Source organism: Oryx dammah, unplaced genomic scaffold (genome assembly GCF_014754425.2).
Source record: "Oryx dammah isolate SB20612 unplaced genomic scaffold, SCBI_Odam_1.1 HiC_scaffold_5, whole genome shotgun sequence".
NCBI lineage: Eukaryota > Metazoa > Chordata > Mammalia > Artiodactyla > Bovidae > Oryx > Oryx dammah.
The window spans coordinates 102656574-102672242 of NW_024070189.1; the positions used below are offsets into that span (position 1 = coordinate 102656574).

The 15669-nt window shown below is 49.4% G+C and overlaps 1 protein-coding gene and 1 non-coding gene across 4 annotated transcripts in view; both read left to right on the top strand.

Annotated features, from left to right (window-relative positions):
* The first annotated feature begins 7 nt into the window (after positions 1-7).
* The window catches only part of PGPEP1 (pyroglutamyl-peptidase I), a 36721-nt gene continuing 21059 nt past the window's right edge, over positions 8-15669 (top strand). Inside the window, exons 1-2 of one of the 3 annotated variants that reach the window (XM_040241167.1) lie at positions 8-135; positions 2126-2178. In XM_040241167.1, coding sequence (XP_040097101.1) covers positions 102-135; positions 2126-2178 — 87 coding nt within the window. In that variant the 5' untranslated portion in view covers positions 8-101. Of the gene's footprint in view, positions 136-872; positions 1004-2125; positions 2179-15669 lie in introns of those variants that run through there. The other 2 variants (XM_040241169.1, XM_040241168.1) reach the window with 2 other exon arrangements.
* On the top strand, positions 10615-10717 carry LOC120864988. The gene has a single exon (XR_005721314.1). It is a non-coding gene; the product is annotated as a U6 spliceosomal RNA (small nuclear RNA).

Here is a 15669-nt window from a genome sequence, read left to right on the forward strand (position 1 = left end):
GCGGGGCCGGGCTCGGGGGCGGGGCGGCGCGGGTCCGAGCGGCGGCAGCTGACTCGGCAGCGCGGACCGGGAACCGGTCAGAGGCACAGCCTGAGCCCGCCATGGAGCAGCCCAGGAAGGCGGTGGTGGTGACGGGTACGAGGGCATCGCGCGGATGGCGGCCGCGGTGGCGGCGGCCTGGGGCAGGGCTGGGTGGGGCGGCCCGGGAGGCGGCGAGGCGCGTCGCGGGGAGGGACGCGGCGGCCCCGGTGGGGCAGGTGCTAGAAGTCGCCTCAGATTTGGAAGGTGTCATCGCCCGAGGGAGCCCAGCGCAGTCCGCGCGAAACGGACAACGTGGAGAAGAGGGCGCCCCTGTGGTCCCACTGTCAGGGGTCGGGGCAGCCAAGGACGTGGGGGTCCTGGCAAATGCCCCGCACGGAGCAGGCCCCTGGGCGTCCTTCCTTTCCCCGTTGGGGACAGTGACCCTCCGGACACCTGTTTGTTGTGTCTGCCCTCCCGAGGTCGGGTTTGACACCACCCCCGGTCCCAGGGGACAAAGGCCGATTTGCGGGCAGGAAGTGCCCCGGTGACAAATGAACGTCTTGCCAGACACTGCTCCCCGAACCCTGCGCTAATGAGGGGCTGCTTCCCCGAGGCAGGGGCAGGCGGAGTTCGGGGGACTTCGGGTGCCGGCCGTTCTTCCGGTTGTTTCAGGCACTGTCTTGATAAAAATCTTTCCTGCTCGGGCTGTTTGTGGATAAGCCTGCTCCCCCCCCCACCCCCCACTCCTCTGTCACCAACTCCCCGAAACTAACTGCGTCTCCCCCTCTGAGAGACTCCGCCTCGGAGCCTCGTGGGCGTCAACTTCCGCCGGGCCTCTGCGGGGGGTGGGGGTGGGGGGGACCGTCATGAGGGGTGAGAGTGAGAAATCCGGCCAAGATTCAAACAGGTGGTGTGTGGCCCAGGAAGGTCCGGGCTGGTCCTGGAATTCCTAGGAAGATGGAAGAAGCCACTTACCTGACAGGTGTGTCAAGTTGCCAGAGGGCCACTTTCCCCTGCAGCCCTCCTGTGTCTGCTTGTTTATTACCTTAGGGCTAACTCTGGCGGCGGCCCTGGGAGGGACATTTTCTGGCCTGAGGTTATTACATCTTTACTGTCTCATTTTGCAGAAGGGGAAACCGAGGGTCACAGAGGTGCCCTTGTTTGTCAGTGGCTGAGCTGGGACCCATATTTGGTCCATGCAGGAGGAGGAAAGGGGTAGAAAGATTCTGACTCTACATGGGGGCCCCGTGCTCTTCCAGGGCACAGTATTCCTCCCAGGGCCGTGATACCACCTGGGGCACTTGGTCCAGCTGGAGTGACCCATGGCACGTGATCAAGGACAGCCTCTCTTCAAGAGATTTATGTTTCAGTGTGTTTGGGTTGGTCAGAAGAGGCAGGCCACAGACTCTGCTGGGTCTGGGTTTGAATCCATGCTCTTCCTTCTCCTTGTGTGACCTTAGACAGCTGGTTTCACCTCTCTGTGCTTCAGTCAGGAAACACCCTTTGAAAGGGAGGCACAGGGGGGCTGAAGGCCACAGGGCATGAGCACCTGTGACATCAGGTACAGTCTGGTTTGTAAATAAATGGGGCCCAGTGACTAGTGGAGAGGATGATGGGATGGTGCCTGGACAGCCTGACCTGGGAGATACCCACGTACCTTCCTCAAGAGCCATTCCTTATCAGACCGTGAATCATGGAGCATCTCCAGCCCGGTAATTCGAGAGTCCAGGAAAGGTGCACAAAGACAGTGATGAAATAGTTATATTTGGGGATCAAGGATAGGGGAAGAAACTGAGAGGGGAACAAAGTCAGCCTTTTCTGGAGCAAAAAGGGGGCGCTGGCCCCTTGCCAGCACAAGATCAGGTGAGAGTGAGAACAAGATAGGACTCACAACTTCAGTTAAGAACAGTTATGTGGCAGGGCACTCTGAAGGGACCACTGGGTGCACCCCAGAACTTGGACCAGGCCCCTGGCATTGTCCCCCAGGAGGGCTGCTCCCGAAGCTCCATGCTCCATTCTTGTGGACACACGCAGCCGCCTGGCCCTGGGCAGGCCAGGAGGGGCCTCTGGGTGGTGATGTGCTGCTTTTACTTTTTTTTTCCAGGATTCGGCCCTTTTGGGGAACATACTGTGAATGCCAGCTGGATTGCGGTCCAGGTAACTGAATCCAGAGGGGAGGAATCAGGCTGGGCTTCCCCTGGCAATATTTGGTGCCAAAGAAAGCAAGCAACCTACGAAAAGAGCGTCTCCTGTGAAGCTTCCTGGAGAGAGATGTTACCAGTCTGACAGATATTCCTGCTCAGATAGTTACTGCTGTAATGTTTGTTGAGAACTTGTTCTGCGCCAGGCATTTTTCCTGCCTAGAGCACTGAATTCTTCCAACAACCCTTAGGTGTGTTTATTCTTGTGCCCACTTTACAGATGAGGAAACTGAGGCCCACAGAGAGTTATTTGAGGTCATCCAGCTCAGAAACCAGAATGGCCTTTCTTCAAGAGTTCCCATGCCCCAGCCAGGTTTAAGGGGGACCAGGCATGGATATTGGGAATTGTGGCAGCCTTGTAGAGGGGATTGCAGTGATCCTCTGTGTTGCCTCCGGGCAGCTGAAGGAAGCAAAGACTGCATATTGAGGGCAGGGAGGGGGGACTCCTTCCTGTTGTCCCAAGCCTTCTAGTTTCTTTGTCAGCTGGGGCATTTGGAGAGACAGACTGGGGAACAATGGGCAGAGAGAAAGAGAGAAACATTTTCTCCTTATATAAATCAGATCTGCAGAGACTGGAGCCAAACTAGTGTTAATCCTAGCCCATTAGCTGCTTGATTTAAAGCACACACACCCCCCGCCCCCCCCCGCCCAGGCTTTCCACTCCAGAGCCCTGAATTTGGAGAAAAAGCCAAGTTGAAACCTCAGTGTGTCAACACCTAGTTGGGAAACCCCCATGTTTTTTTTATCACCCTTCTTCCAGACCTCAAAATCTCAGCCACATTCGTCTCTCTTTTTTAAAAAAAATTCACCCCACTTTGGAAGCAGGACAGAGAGGGACGGGATCCCCAGGACTCCACAGATGGGAGTGTGTCTGAGGCCCTGCTCGTTGCACCCGCTCCCTGGAGCCCCAGACAAAAAGGAAACAGCGTGTTTCTCAAGGCGTGTGTGTCTGGCTTTGTGCGAGTTTCAGACAGGAGCCTTCACGGGGCTGAGTGGATACAAAGCCGTGTGTCTGAGTTCCCGGGCCCCCAGACACTATGATCTGCATCTAAATAGGAGAAAAATCAATTAAACAATCTTTGGAAATCCCTTGGAGCATCAGGACTGGGATGGTGAAGGATGGCAGCTTCTCCTGCTGCCAGAGGGGAGATCCACTTTGTGTTTCAGTCAACCCTCTCTCCAGACCTTGCCTCTAGAAGTCTTTCAGTTTTCTTCCTTTACTTTATGAGACAAGGTTCTTCACCATTGCCCAGCTAAAAAGATTCCAACCTTCCCAGACCTGATCGTTTCCCTTTTAAAAAGCTGGAGCCGCCCCCAGGTACCCTGAGTGCACGCAGCTGTCTAACTCCATGTTTGACGCCTGTGTACCTCTGTGGCGCCTGAGCCCAGATTGAAATCTAGAACATTCTCAGCCCCTTCTCGGCTTTTCTGCATTGCAGAAGCCCCTTATGTCCTTTCCCAGCTACTCCCACCACCCCCTATCCCCCACCCAGGTGCAGACGTCTCTGCAGACTTTATGGCCACCATAGATAGGTGCGTTCTGCCTATTCTAGAACTTGGTGTCAACACAGTTGCAGTTGGGGCCCATGCCTTTGCACTCCAGAATTCTTGCCTGGAAAGTCCCATGGACAGAGGAGCCTGGTGGGCTACAGTCCATGGGGTCGCAAAGGGTCAGACACGACTGAGCGACTAAACGCACACCTTCTGTGCAGCAGGGCATCTGCGGGACCCACCCATGGGGCAACTTGGAGCTGCTGGCGGTGCTTTTCAGTTGCTCTGGATGGAACAGATTTGCCCATGGGAGGGGTGTAGCCACTGGACCGGTCCAACCCAGTCCTCAAGAAAATATGCCTAGAAGTGCGTTTGGTGTGGTCCAGACATTAGCTGTGGGCAGCCACTGATGTCATCACCTCAAGCTGAAGATGAGTGTTGGGTGAGGGGAGGGGAACAGCAGTCACCTCCTGTCCCAGCTGCTTTTTCCTGAAGCTTAAGCTGCCACCCGGGGAAGGAACTCCTCCTCCTCTGCCAGGGAGTCTGTCTGTCTGTCTGTCTGTCTGTCTGTCTGTCTGTCTCTCTCTCTCTCTCTCGGCTCCTCTCTGGGTGTCTCTCTTTCTCTGTTTCTGGCTCTCCGGACCTCTGTCTTTCCCCTTCTGTCTTCATCTCTTTCTTCCCTTCTGTCTCTCTCTTCCAGTTTCCCGTGGCCTCTCTGGGTCTCTGTCTTTCCCTTTCTCTGTTGCTCAAGCTCTCTCTCTCTCCCCTTCTCCCTCCATCCCTGTCTTTCGCTCCCTCCTTTCTCTCTTGCTCTTCCCCACTGCGCCCCCCCCCCCAGCCCCGCTTCTTGCTCTCTCTGTCTGTCTCTGTCTCTCTGTCTTGTTTCTCTCTCTCTTCTCTCTCTCATCTGACCTTCCTTCTTCATGCCCTGGGTGAAGTTGTGTCCCAGCAGTGAGTGACCTGTTTCCCACCAGTCCATGGGGGAGGTGGGAGTTCTGGGGACAGAGGGGCACCCCCCTTTCCTCTTGCCCAAGACGCAGCTGCCTGTCAGCACCTCAAGCAGGAGGGGAGTGCGTTTTTTTCAAACGTCACGTCTCCTCGCAGGTCTTGGGTGTTTAGCATGGGATGCTGGCTGTGGGTGTGTCTCTCCCTAGGAGGCTCAGGTGGGTGTCAAGGGCTGGGATGTCGGGAGCCTTCCCTGACCAAGCAGGGCAAGGAGGAACTGGGTCACAGGTCCTAGTGACATCACGGGACAATTACTGCCACAGTGAGTCTAGACAGACCTGCTAAGGATATTAACCAGGGAACAAAGGGGGTCTTTGTTGTGGGGTCAAGGGAATCGGTCAAACGCGGCTGAGCAGCGGGGTCTTGTCAGGTAGATGGGTGTAGACAATGCGTTGTCTGGGGCGCCCAAGTCCCGTCCCTTTCACAGTATGTGCCTGGTGGACTTGGGGTGCACTGCTACCCTCCCCGCCCCCAGGAGAACCGTCCAGATCTTTTGGAGCAGAAAGTATTCAGAGGCCAAGAATTTAGCTTTTCCTAACTTTTCCAAACTTCAAATGAAAAGTGTAGCTATTCCTCTCCCACTCTTGCCCTTCTTAGAATGGGAGAATCATTTGTATAAAGTCATGTACCCATGTCTTCAATGCCCCCATCACTTTGATGAAAAGTATTTATGCCTAGGACTTCCCTGGTGGTCCAATGGTAAAGACACGGTGCTTCCACTGCAGGAGACTTGGGTTCAGTTCCTGGCCCAGGAAGATCCCCATATACTGTGTAGCAAAAAAATAAAAAAGTATCTATGCCCATGTCACTAATGTTTTGAGCAAGATAGTTGTTTGACTCCCATCAACCCAGAACATTCTTTCCTGCTCAGTGCCCACCCCCTGCCCCCCATCGCCTCGTCCTGCCCTGTAGGCAGCTGCTTCCCAAGCTCTGTCACCACAGATGGGTGTTGCCTGGTCTCAAGCTGCAAGCACAGGAGGTGGTCCATGGCTGCTTTTGCTCAGCCTGCACTGGTGTGTCTGTGGGGGCAGGGACAGCTGTCTTCTCTCCCGACCCCGCCTCTTCCCCTTGGCAGTGGCACTGGGGCCTTCAGGGTTTGCTCCCCAAGAAGAAAGCAGCAAGGATGCCCCTCTCAGGGTCTTTGATGAGCAGGTGGATGCCTCTCCAGGGATGCTGGCCAAGTGATGTGTGTGTATCTTCAATGAGGATTTTCTTTTCTTTTTAAATCTCCGTGGCGGTGCTGGGTCTTCATTGTAGTGCCGAGGCTTCTCTAGTCTCAGCACCTGGGCTTAGTTGCCCTGAGGCGTGTGGAATCTTGGTTCCCCGACCAGAGATCAGACCCATGTCCCTTGTATTGGAAGGCAGATTCTCAACCACTGGACCACCAGGGAAGTCCCAGGGATGGCTTTCTTAGTTTATTTTACCCCCAGCTGGGGAGGGGGTAGGTGAGGACCCAGAGGACATGAGGAGAGAAGGTTAGAACAAGAAGCTGACCCACTCCCATGACACCCTGCTGGCATCAGGTGATTTCTGAATCATCAGCGGTTGATGTGGGCAATCGTTCCCACTAATCCTCGGTAAACATCACCCGGTGGGAGTGACCCTTGAGTTACCGTGTGCAGGTGAGGGTGATCAGCATGCAGGAACCAGCCTGCTAGGTGAAGGGAGAGGGGCAGAGAGGATCCACAGGGTGGGGCTTCTGCGTGTGGGTCTGGCACATCACATCATGGTGGCCACCGAGAGAGTTCCTATGCCCTCTAGTGTTTCCCTGGCTGGGTTACTAACCGAGTCAGCAGCGTCTGCAGTCTCCCAGCCCCCCACCCACAGAGATGGCTCCACCAGTTGACTTGCCCGCACACTGGGTGGCGTGTTGCAGTCTCGCTTTGAGGACAAGTCCCCAGGCGAAACTCTTAATGAATAAAGGTAATCCTTTGAAGTCCTCACTTAACCTGGGGACTGGATTTTTTTTTTTTTTTCTTTAGAACTCTTTTAACAAATTACTTATTTTCGGCTGCACTGGGTCTCCATGGCTGCGCGCGGGCTTTCTCTGGTGGTGGAGCGCCGGGCTCCCCTCTGGTTGCGGCGCGTAGGCGTCTCCCTGCAGCGGCTTCTCTTGCTGCTGAGCGCAGGCTCTAGAGCTCAGTGTTCAGTAGCTGCGGCACACCGGCTTAGCTGCTCTGGTACATGTGGATTCTTCCCGGACCAGGGATTGAACCGGTGTCCCCTGCATTGGCAGGCGGATTCTTAACCCCGGGACCACCAGGGAAGTCATGGATTCTTTTAATTACTGGCCTTTCATCTTCTGTTGCCAGAAACGGCTGCCAGGTCCGTGGGGAAAAAAAGCCGGAGAGGGGACAGGAAATTTTCAAGCTGCAAGGGGCAGGAGGGTAAGGAAAAATGAGGTTGTCGTTGACAGGATGTCGAGAGAAGGTCTTGATTTCTCCTCTCGGCAGTGGTGGGACAGAAAGCCATCTTTAACCCCATTCATTTAAAAAAAATTATTTTTTGACAAGTTATAAGGATAGTGCCAAGAAGTCTTTTCACACCCGGAGTCCCCAGATGTTAACATTATATTGCATTTCTCTATAGATAACTGGGGGCTTCCCAGGTGGCTCAGTGGTAAAGAATCTGTCTGCCTATGTAGGAGACTCGGGTTAGATCCCTGGGTTGGAAGGATCCCTTGGAGAATGCAGTGGCAACCCACTCCAGTATTCTTGCTTGAAAAATTCCATGGACAGAGAACCTGGCAGACTACAGTCCGTGGGCTCACAAAGGATTAGACATGACTGAGCACATAGATAAATAGGTAGGTAGATAAATATAGTTTAAGATATTTTCTTACTGCTAAGTAATTTTTTTAATTGTGGTAAAATATATATAACATACACTGTACCACATTAACTGTTATTAAGTGTGCAGTTCAATGGCATTAAATACATTCACATTGTTTTGCATCCATCACCGTCATTCATTTCCAGAACTTTTTCATCTTCCAAACTGAAACTCCGTTGCTATTAAACCCTAACTCCCCATTCTCCCCTCTCCTCATAGCCCCTGGCAGCTATCATTGTACTTTCTGTCACTAAGACTCTGACTACACTAGGGACTTGATATAAGTCGAACCATCCAGTTTTGTCCTTTGGTGTCTGGCTTATTTCATTTAGCATAATGTTTTCAAGGCTCACTCGTACAGTAACGTGTGTCAGAATTTCCTTCCTCTTTAAGGCTGGTTAATAGTCCATTGCATGTATATACCACATTTTGCTTATGCATTAATGGGTCAGTAGACACTCGGGTTACTTCTAAATTTGAGCTCCTGTGAGTAACACAGCTATGAACATGAACAGGGAGTATCTCTTCAAGACCCTGCTTTCAGCTTTTGCGGGTATGCACTGAAGTGGCATGGTTGCATCATAAGATAATTCTGTTTCATGTTTTGAGGAACTGTCATGCTTTGTGTCGTTTAGGAGTCAGTTGCAGACACCAGACCCCTCTATCTTTAAATATGTCACTGGGTATTTCCTAAAACACCACCTCAGCACAGTGACTGAAATCAGACTCCTTGAACACTGACACAATTCTATAATATACAGCTCTGATGCAGATTTTGCCCACCATCCTATTAAAATTCTTCATGGCGAAAGAGAATTCTGGATTGTGCATAGGGTTCAGTCGTTCCATTTCTCTAATCCCTTGTCATCTGGAAAGTTCCTCAGTCTTCCTTTGAGTCTCACGGATGATGTTGTTGGCTAAGAATGTCCCTCGGGGTGGTGTTTCCTCAAGACTAGACGGGGGCTGTGTGTTTGGGGCAAGAATCCCACAGAAGTGATGTGTCCTTCCGCAGGGATGGTATCAGGAGGCACTGGATGCACTGATGACCTGTGAAAGAGGCCAGCGGATGGGTTTCTTCTCTGCAAAGTTACTTTCTTGCCCTTTGTAATGAAAAAGTATCCCATAGAGAGTTACATCGAGATCATATTAGGATCTCCTGGTGAGTCTCACCTCAATTAGTTATTATTTTCCTATGATGGTTGCCAAATGATGGTTTTCTAATTCCTTCTTTCCTTCGATACTTTTTATGGCTTTCTGCTGGAAGTGTATTTGTATCTGTGAATTCATGGGTACTGACTGTCCTCCACAGATGATAATCTCTTACTCTCTTCATTTTTAAAATTATTTTTTCTTCGACTACGCCCCATCTTAGTTGTGGCACATGGATCTTCGTTGCAGCACGGAGGATTTTTAGTTGTGGCAAACAGGATCCAGTGCCCTGAGCAGGGATGGAACCTGGGCCTCCTGCGTTTGGAGCACAGCATCTTAACCACTGACCACCAGGGCAGTCCCTCTCTTAATTTTTTTAAAAAGCTTTTATTTTATATTGGAGTAGAATTGATTGACAATGTGTTAGTTTCAGGTGTACAGCAGTGATTCAGATTCTTTTCTTACTGTCTCAATTTTGATGTTCAAATTGTCCCACATTTGGCCCATGGCAGCCTGTCGAGGCTGGCTCCTGGGTCTGTAGTCCACGTCCCTATCTTTCTTGTGTGTGTCACGTCGCTTCCGTTGAGTCCGACTCTTTGCGACCCTGTGGACTGTAGCCCGCCAGGCTCCTCTGTCCCGGGATTTTCGGGGCGAGAACCCTGGAGCGGGCTGCCGTTTCCTCCTCCAGGGGGCCTTCCCCACCCAGGGGCTGAACCCGGGTCTCTCGTGTCTCCTGCATTCTCAAGTGTGTTCTGTACCACTAGTGCCACCTGGGAAGCCCACTATTTTTGAGCACTTTCTTCTTTTTTTGATTCCATGCTCACTTTTTGAAAATACACTTAAAAAAACAATCGTTTATTTCGCCCATGTCTGGCTGCACTGGGTCTTCATTGCTGCCTGCTGGTTTCTCACTGTGGTGGCTTCTCTTGTCTTGGAGCACGGGTTCAGAGTCACATACAGGCTTATTTGCTCTGTGCCATGGGGACTCCTCCTGGACCAGGGATTGAACCTCTGTCCCCTGCACCAGGAGCGTGGAGTCTTTAGTCACTGGACTACCAGTGAAGTCCCTGGAAATACATATTTAATTTCCCAGTACTTTTAGATTTACTGATTTCTGCCTGAGTGGTGGATGTCAGAGGTTTTATGTGCTTTTTTAAAGTTGATATATAATTTTATTGCGATATAATCGTGTACGATAAATTTCACCCTCTTAAAGTGTGTAATTTAGCGATTTATTAATTATAGTCACAGAGTTGTGTAGCCATCACCTTGATCTAAGTCCAGGACATTTTCATCACTTCAGAAAACACCCCATTCCCATTGCCTATCATTCTCATTCTTCCTTTCCCTCAGGGCACCGCTCATTTACCTTCTGTCTCTCTGGATTTGCCTTTTCTGGACATTTCACAAAAATGGAATCATACAAGATGTGGCCTTTTATATCTCCTTTCATCCACTCAGCACGACATTTTTGAGATCCATCGCTGTTGTAGCGTGAATTGGGGCTTCACTCCTTTTCAGGGCTGAGTAGTGTTTCACTGTATGGATGAGAGCATGCTTCACTTACTTGTTCACCTGTTGAGGGCCATGTGGGTTATCGCCACCTTTTTTGGTTATAGGAGTAATGCTGGATGGGCATTCACATACATGTTTTTGTGTGGATGAAGGTCTTCGTTTACCTTAGGTGTGTATGTTTGTATCAGAAGGGGAATTACTGGGTCATATAGTAACTCCTGGCATGCTGCAATTCATGGGGTCACAAAGAGTCGGGCACAACTGAGCGACTGAACTGAAATGATAGTAACTCCAGGTCCACCTGTATGCTCCCCCTGCCCCATCCTGGAAATGAGCCACTTCTCCAAGAAAGCCTTCATTCTTCCAGTGAATAATAGTATTTCAAACTGAAAGCTGGAGCTTGCTTCTGTAGCACATATACTAAAATTGAAATAATACAGAGAAGATTAGCATGGCCTCCACCCAAGGATAACAGGCAAATTCGTTAAGCATTCTGTATTTTTAGCATTGACATATATCCACTGCCATGTGTAAAGTACATAGCTAATGGGAAGTTACTGTATAACACAGGGAGCCCAGTCTAGTGCTCTGTGATGACCCAGAGGGATGAGATGGGGGTGGGCTGGGAGGGAGGCGAAAGAGGGAGGGAGCATATGTATATTTATGGCTGATTCACACTGATGTTTGGCAGAAACCAACACAACAGTGTAAAGAAATGATGAAATCCTCCAATTAAAAATTATAAAAAATCATAAAGCTGGAATCGGGGAGCTGGGTGTGCTCATTGCTACTAGGATGTCATTGTTTCTGAGCTCTGTCAGTGGACAGAGCCGGAAAGTGGAGGTGTGTACATTCATACCCACTCACCCACCCCTGCACCTCCTTCTTTAAAAAAAACCCACTTTTTATTTTATGCGGGAGTACAGTTGATTAGGGCTTCCCTGGTGGCTCAGTGGTAGAGAATCTGCCTGGCGATGCAGAAGACGTGGGTTCGATCCCTGGGCTGGAAAGATCCCCTGGAGAAGGAAATGGCAACCCACTCCGGTATTCTTGCTGGGGAAATCCCATAGACAGAGGAGCCTGCAGGCTAGAGTCCACCGGGGTCACAGAATTGGACACGACTGAGCAAGTAACCACCACCACCTCTGACATAGTTGACTAACAGTTAGTTTCAGGTGTCCTGCAAGGTGAGTCAGTTATACATATACATATAGCTTTTTTTTTTCAAATTCTTTCCCCATTTGGGTTGTTATATGGAGTAAAGCTCCCTGTGCTATACAGTGGGTCCTTGTTGGTTATCCATTTTAAAAATAGCAGGATTTTGAGAGCACCCAAACTCACACCCATTTCTGTATCAAAACCCTGAAATTTGCATGGATACCTCCAAATCGGATCCAACATCACTGACACATATAACTCCTTCCTCCGACAGTGTGGACCTCCTCCCGCCATGATCCCCAGTGAGTTCACTTCTTTGATCAATCCTAGAATACACAGAAAGGAACTTCAGAATTGCTAACCCACACTTCCCCCAGAGAAAACCTACTCACTAGAATTTAGTATTTGCTGATGGTTCTTTTTGTCTTTAACCTGAGGGCAGAGTCCAAACACCATGTTCAAAAAGATGACTTCAGTTCGTTTTACTTATTTATTTATTTTTCATAGAAATAGCGTTGATTTACAATGTTGTGTTAGTTTCTGGTGTATAGCAAAATGATATGTATATATATATACACACACTATTATATATATGTATATATTCTTTTTCAAATTATTTTCCATTATAGTTTATTACAAGATATTGAATATATTCCCTGTGCTATACAGTAGGACTTTGTTGTTTATCTACTTGAGTTAGCTTTCTTTTTTTTTTTTTTTAACTTGAGTTAATTTTTAAAGGAATAACTTAAAAATACTTTTGGAGGAAGAGAGAAGTGCTTTAAACTATTTTTGAAATATTTCTTTTATGAAAAGTATACCCACACTGTATATAGGGCAACTGTGAAACTGAGCACGAAGCACACATCTTTAATATAATGTATCTTATATTAAAGTTACCCTGTAACTCATGGGTATTGTCAACTAGTATTTGTGTGTGTGTGTGTGTGTGTGTGTGTGTGTGTGCATGCGCGTGCTCAGTCACTCATTCGTGTCCGACTCTTTGTGACCCATGGACTGTAGCCCGTCAGGCTCCTCTGTCCTTGGAATTTCCCAGGCCAGTACGGCAAAACCAATACAGAATTATAAAGTAAAAAAAAAAAAAAAAAAGAATACTGGAGGGGGCTGCCATTTCCTTCTCCAGGGGATCTTCCCGACCCAGGGATCGAACCCATAACTCTTGTGTCTCCTGCATTGGCAGGTGGATTCTTTACCACTGTGCCACCTGGGCACCTAGGGATAAGGCTAAATTTATTTAAGGGAAAGAGTTAAATGATTGAGCTTGAGGAAAATATTAAGTAGTATTAGCTCCACTGGGGAAAAGGAACTGAACGTGGTGGACTGTCCAGCCCAAAGCCTGGGCAAAGGTGCGCTGTGCTCTGAACTCATGGCTTTCTGGGAAACTCACATTTCTTGCAAATGAAAAGTTTGTATATCCCCACTTCCCCTACACGTTCAAGATCCTGACAAAGGGACACAGTTCCTCATTTAAGGAAACCGAGGAGGACTCCACACCGGGTGCCTTCACATGTCTGGCTCCTTCCTGTTGGGAGACTGAAGTCGTGTGTGTGTGGAGGGCTTGGAAGTGGATATTTACTCTGTGGTGGGGGTTTGGTCACTCAGTCGTGTCTGACTCTGTGAGCCCATCGCTCCTCTGTCTGTGGGATTTCCCAGGCAAGAATACCGGAGGGGGTGGCCATGCCCTCCTCCAGGGGTTCTTCCTGACCCAGGGATCAAACCTGGGTCCCCTGCATTGCAGGTGGACTCTTTACTAACTGAGCCACCAGGGAAGCCCTTTTACTATGTAGATTTTATTTTGTTTTATTGATTTGTTTGGCCATACTGTGCGGCATCTGGGATCTTATGGGATCCTCGCCCCCTGCAGTGGAAGCTCAGAGTCTTAGCCACTGGACAGCCAGGGAAGTCTCATCCTGTGTAGATTTTAGATTTTTCCATTGAGATTGAGAGAAAAAGCAGGAAGGAATTCCAGAAAGTTCTGGAGGATTTATAATTGGAATCTAATAGTTCCCAGCTTTCAACAAATGAAGTACAATTAGTAAAGAGCCAAATTCGAACTCTCCGACGTGGAGAGTCCGTTGCGCAGGGAGCAGCTCAGACCACAGGGAATCATGTGCTAAGATCCCACAGTCAGGGAAAGAGGCCTGATGGAAGCTGTTTGTCTTCCTGATAACAAGTGCCCAAGAGTCCTTGCTGTCAGCACTGCAGCAGATGCCTTTAGCGTCCCTGCTCAGTAAGGTGACTGATACAGACTGTAGCTTCCAGCTTTTTTTTTTTTCAAATTGCAATAAAATATACAGAACATAAAATTTGCCCTTTGAGCCACTGGTAGGTGTACAAATCAGTGGCACTGAGTACATTCACACTGTTGTGTAGCCATCCTTACCATGGGCTTTCCAGGTTGCGCTACTGGTAAAGAACCTGCCTGCCAATGCAGGACACGCCAGAGATGCAGGTTTGGTCTTCCCTGGTTGGGAAAAGATCCCCTGGAGGAGGAAACGGTACCCCACTCCAGTATCCTTGCCTGGGAGATCCCATCGGCGGAGGAGCCTGGCCGGCCACAGCGCATGGGGTCACAAGAGTCAGACACGACGTAGCACCACACCATCGCCACCATTCATCTCCAGAACTTTTCCGTCTTCACGACTGAAACCCGGCCCACAGTAAACACGAGTTCCCCATCTTCCCCTCCCCCCAGTCTCTGACACCCGTCGCTGTAAATACTTTCTGTCTCTATGAATCTGACTGCTCTGTGCACGCTCAGTCGCTTCAGTCATGCCTGACTCTTTGCAACCCCATGAACTGTTCTACCTATGAAATTCTCTGGGAAAGAATATGGGGTGGGTTTCCATTTCCTACTCCAGGGGATCTTCCTGATCCAGGGATTGACCCCAGGTCTCCCTCACTGCAGGCAGATTCTTTACATCTGAGCCGCCTGGGAACCCGTAGGTGGCTCAGAGGGTAATAGGGACCTCATATAAGTGAAATCATTCAGTTTTTGTCCTTTTGTGTCTGGCTTCTTTCATTCAATGTAATTTTTTCTTTTTCTTCTTTCTGGCCATGCCCCATGGCATGTGGGATCCTTATTCCCTGACCAGGGATCGAACCTGGGGCCCCTGTATTGGAAGCATGGAATCTTAGCCACTGGACCACCAAAGGAGTCCCTGACTTTTTTTTTAAAGGAAACACATTAATGTTTTAAAATATAATTTAACATGTTTTGAGCCCTTTTCAGCACTAGGCCTTTCACGTGTATTGTTTTATTGTTTTTTTCCCCCTATGATATGGGCACCACCGTTCATCCATTTCCAGATGAGGGAACTAAAGTACACAGAGTGTGAGTGCCTTGCCTGGAGTCGCCCAGCCAGGAAATAGGGGGAGAACAAACCCGGTCCCCTGGCTCTAGAGGCCCTGCCCCAACTCCCACCCTCCACCATCTGTGCAGTGAAGAGCTGCTTTTTTCCCCTTTCTTAAAAACAAATTGAGATGAACTTACATAATATAAAATTAACCCTTTTAAAGTATACAAATCAGGGGCATTTATTACATTCACCATGCTGTCCAACCAGCGCCTCTAATTCCAGGATGTTTTTTATCATCCAGAGAGGGAATCCTGTCCCCACTGGCAGTCATTCCCCATCCCTAGGCCCCAAGGCCCTGGCCACCACCGATCTGCTTTCTGTCTCTGTGGATTTGCCTGCTCTGGACATTTCGTGTAAGTGGAATGACTTAACATGTGACCTTTTGCGTCTAACTCCTTTCACACAGCATGATGTTTTCAAAGTTCACCCACATCTCAGCTTGTGTCCGTGTTTCCTTCCTTTTCGTGGCTCAGTAAAATTCCACTGTGTGGGTGGGCTGTTTTGTTTATATCCTTTCATCCATCGATGAACACTCAGGCTGTTTCTGCCTTTCAGCTCTTGTGAACAGTGAGGCTACTTTTATTTTATTTTATTAATATTTATTTATTTAGCTCTGCCAAGTCTTAGTTGTGGCCCATGGGATCTATATCTAGTTCCTGATCAAGGATCAGATTCGGGCCTCACTGTGTTGGGAGTGCAGAGTCTCAGCCGCTGGACCACCAGGGAAGTCCTGAGGCTACTTAAAAAAAATTTATTTGTTCTTAATTGGAGGATAATTGCTTTACAATATTGTGTTGGCTTCTGCCATATATCAGCATGGACCATCCATAGGTATACATCTGTCCCCTCCCTCTTGAACCTCCCTTCAGCCTCCCACCCCCTCCCATCCCCTAGATTGTCACAGAGCGCCGGGTTGA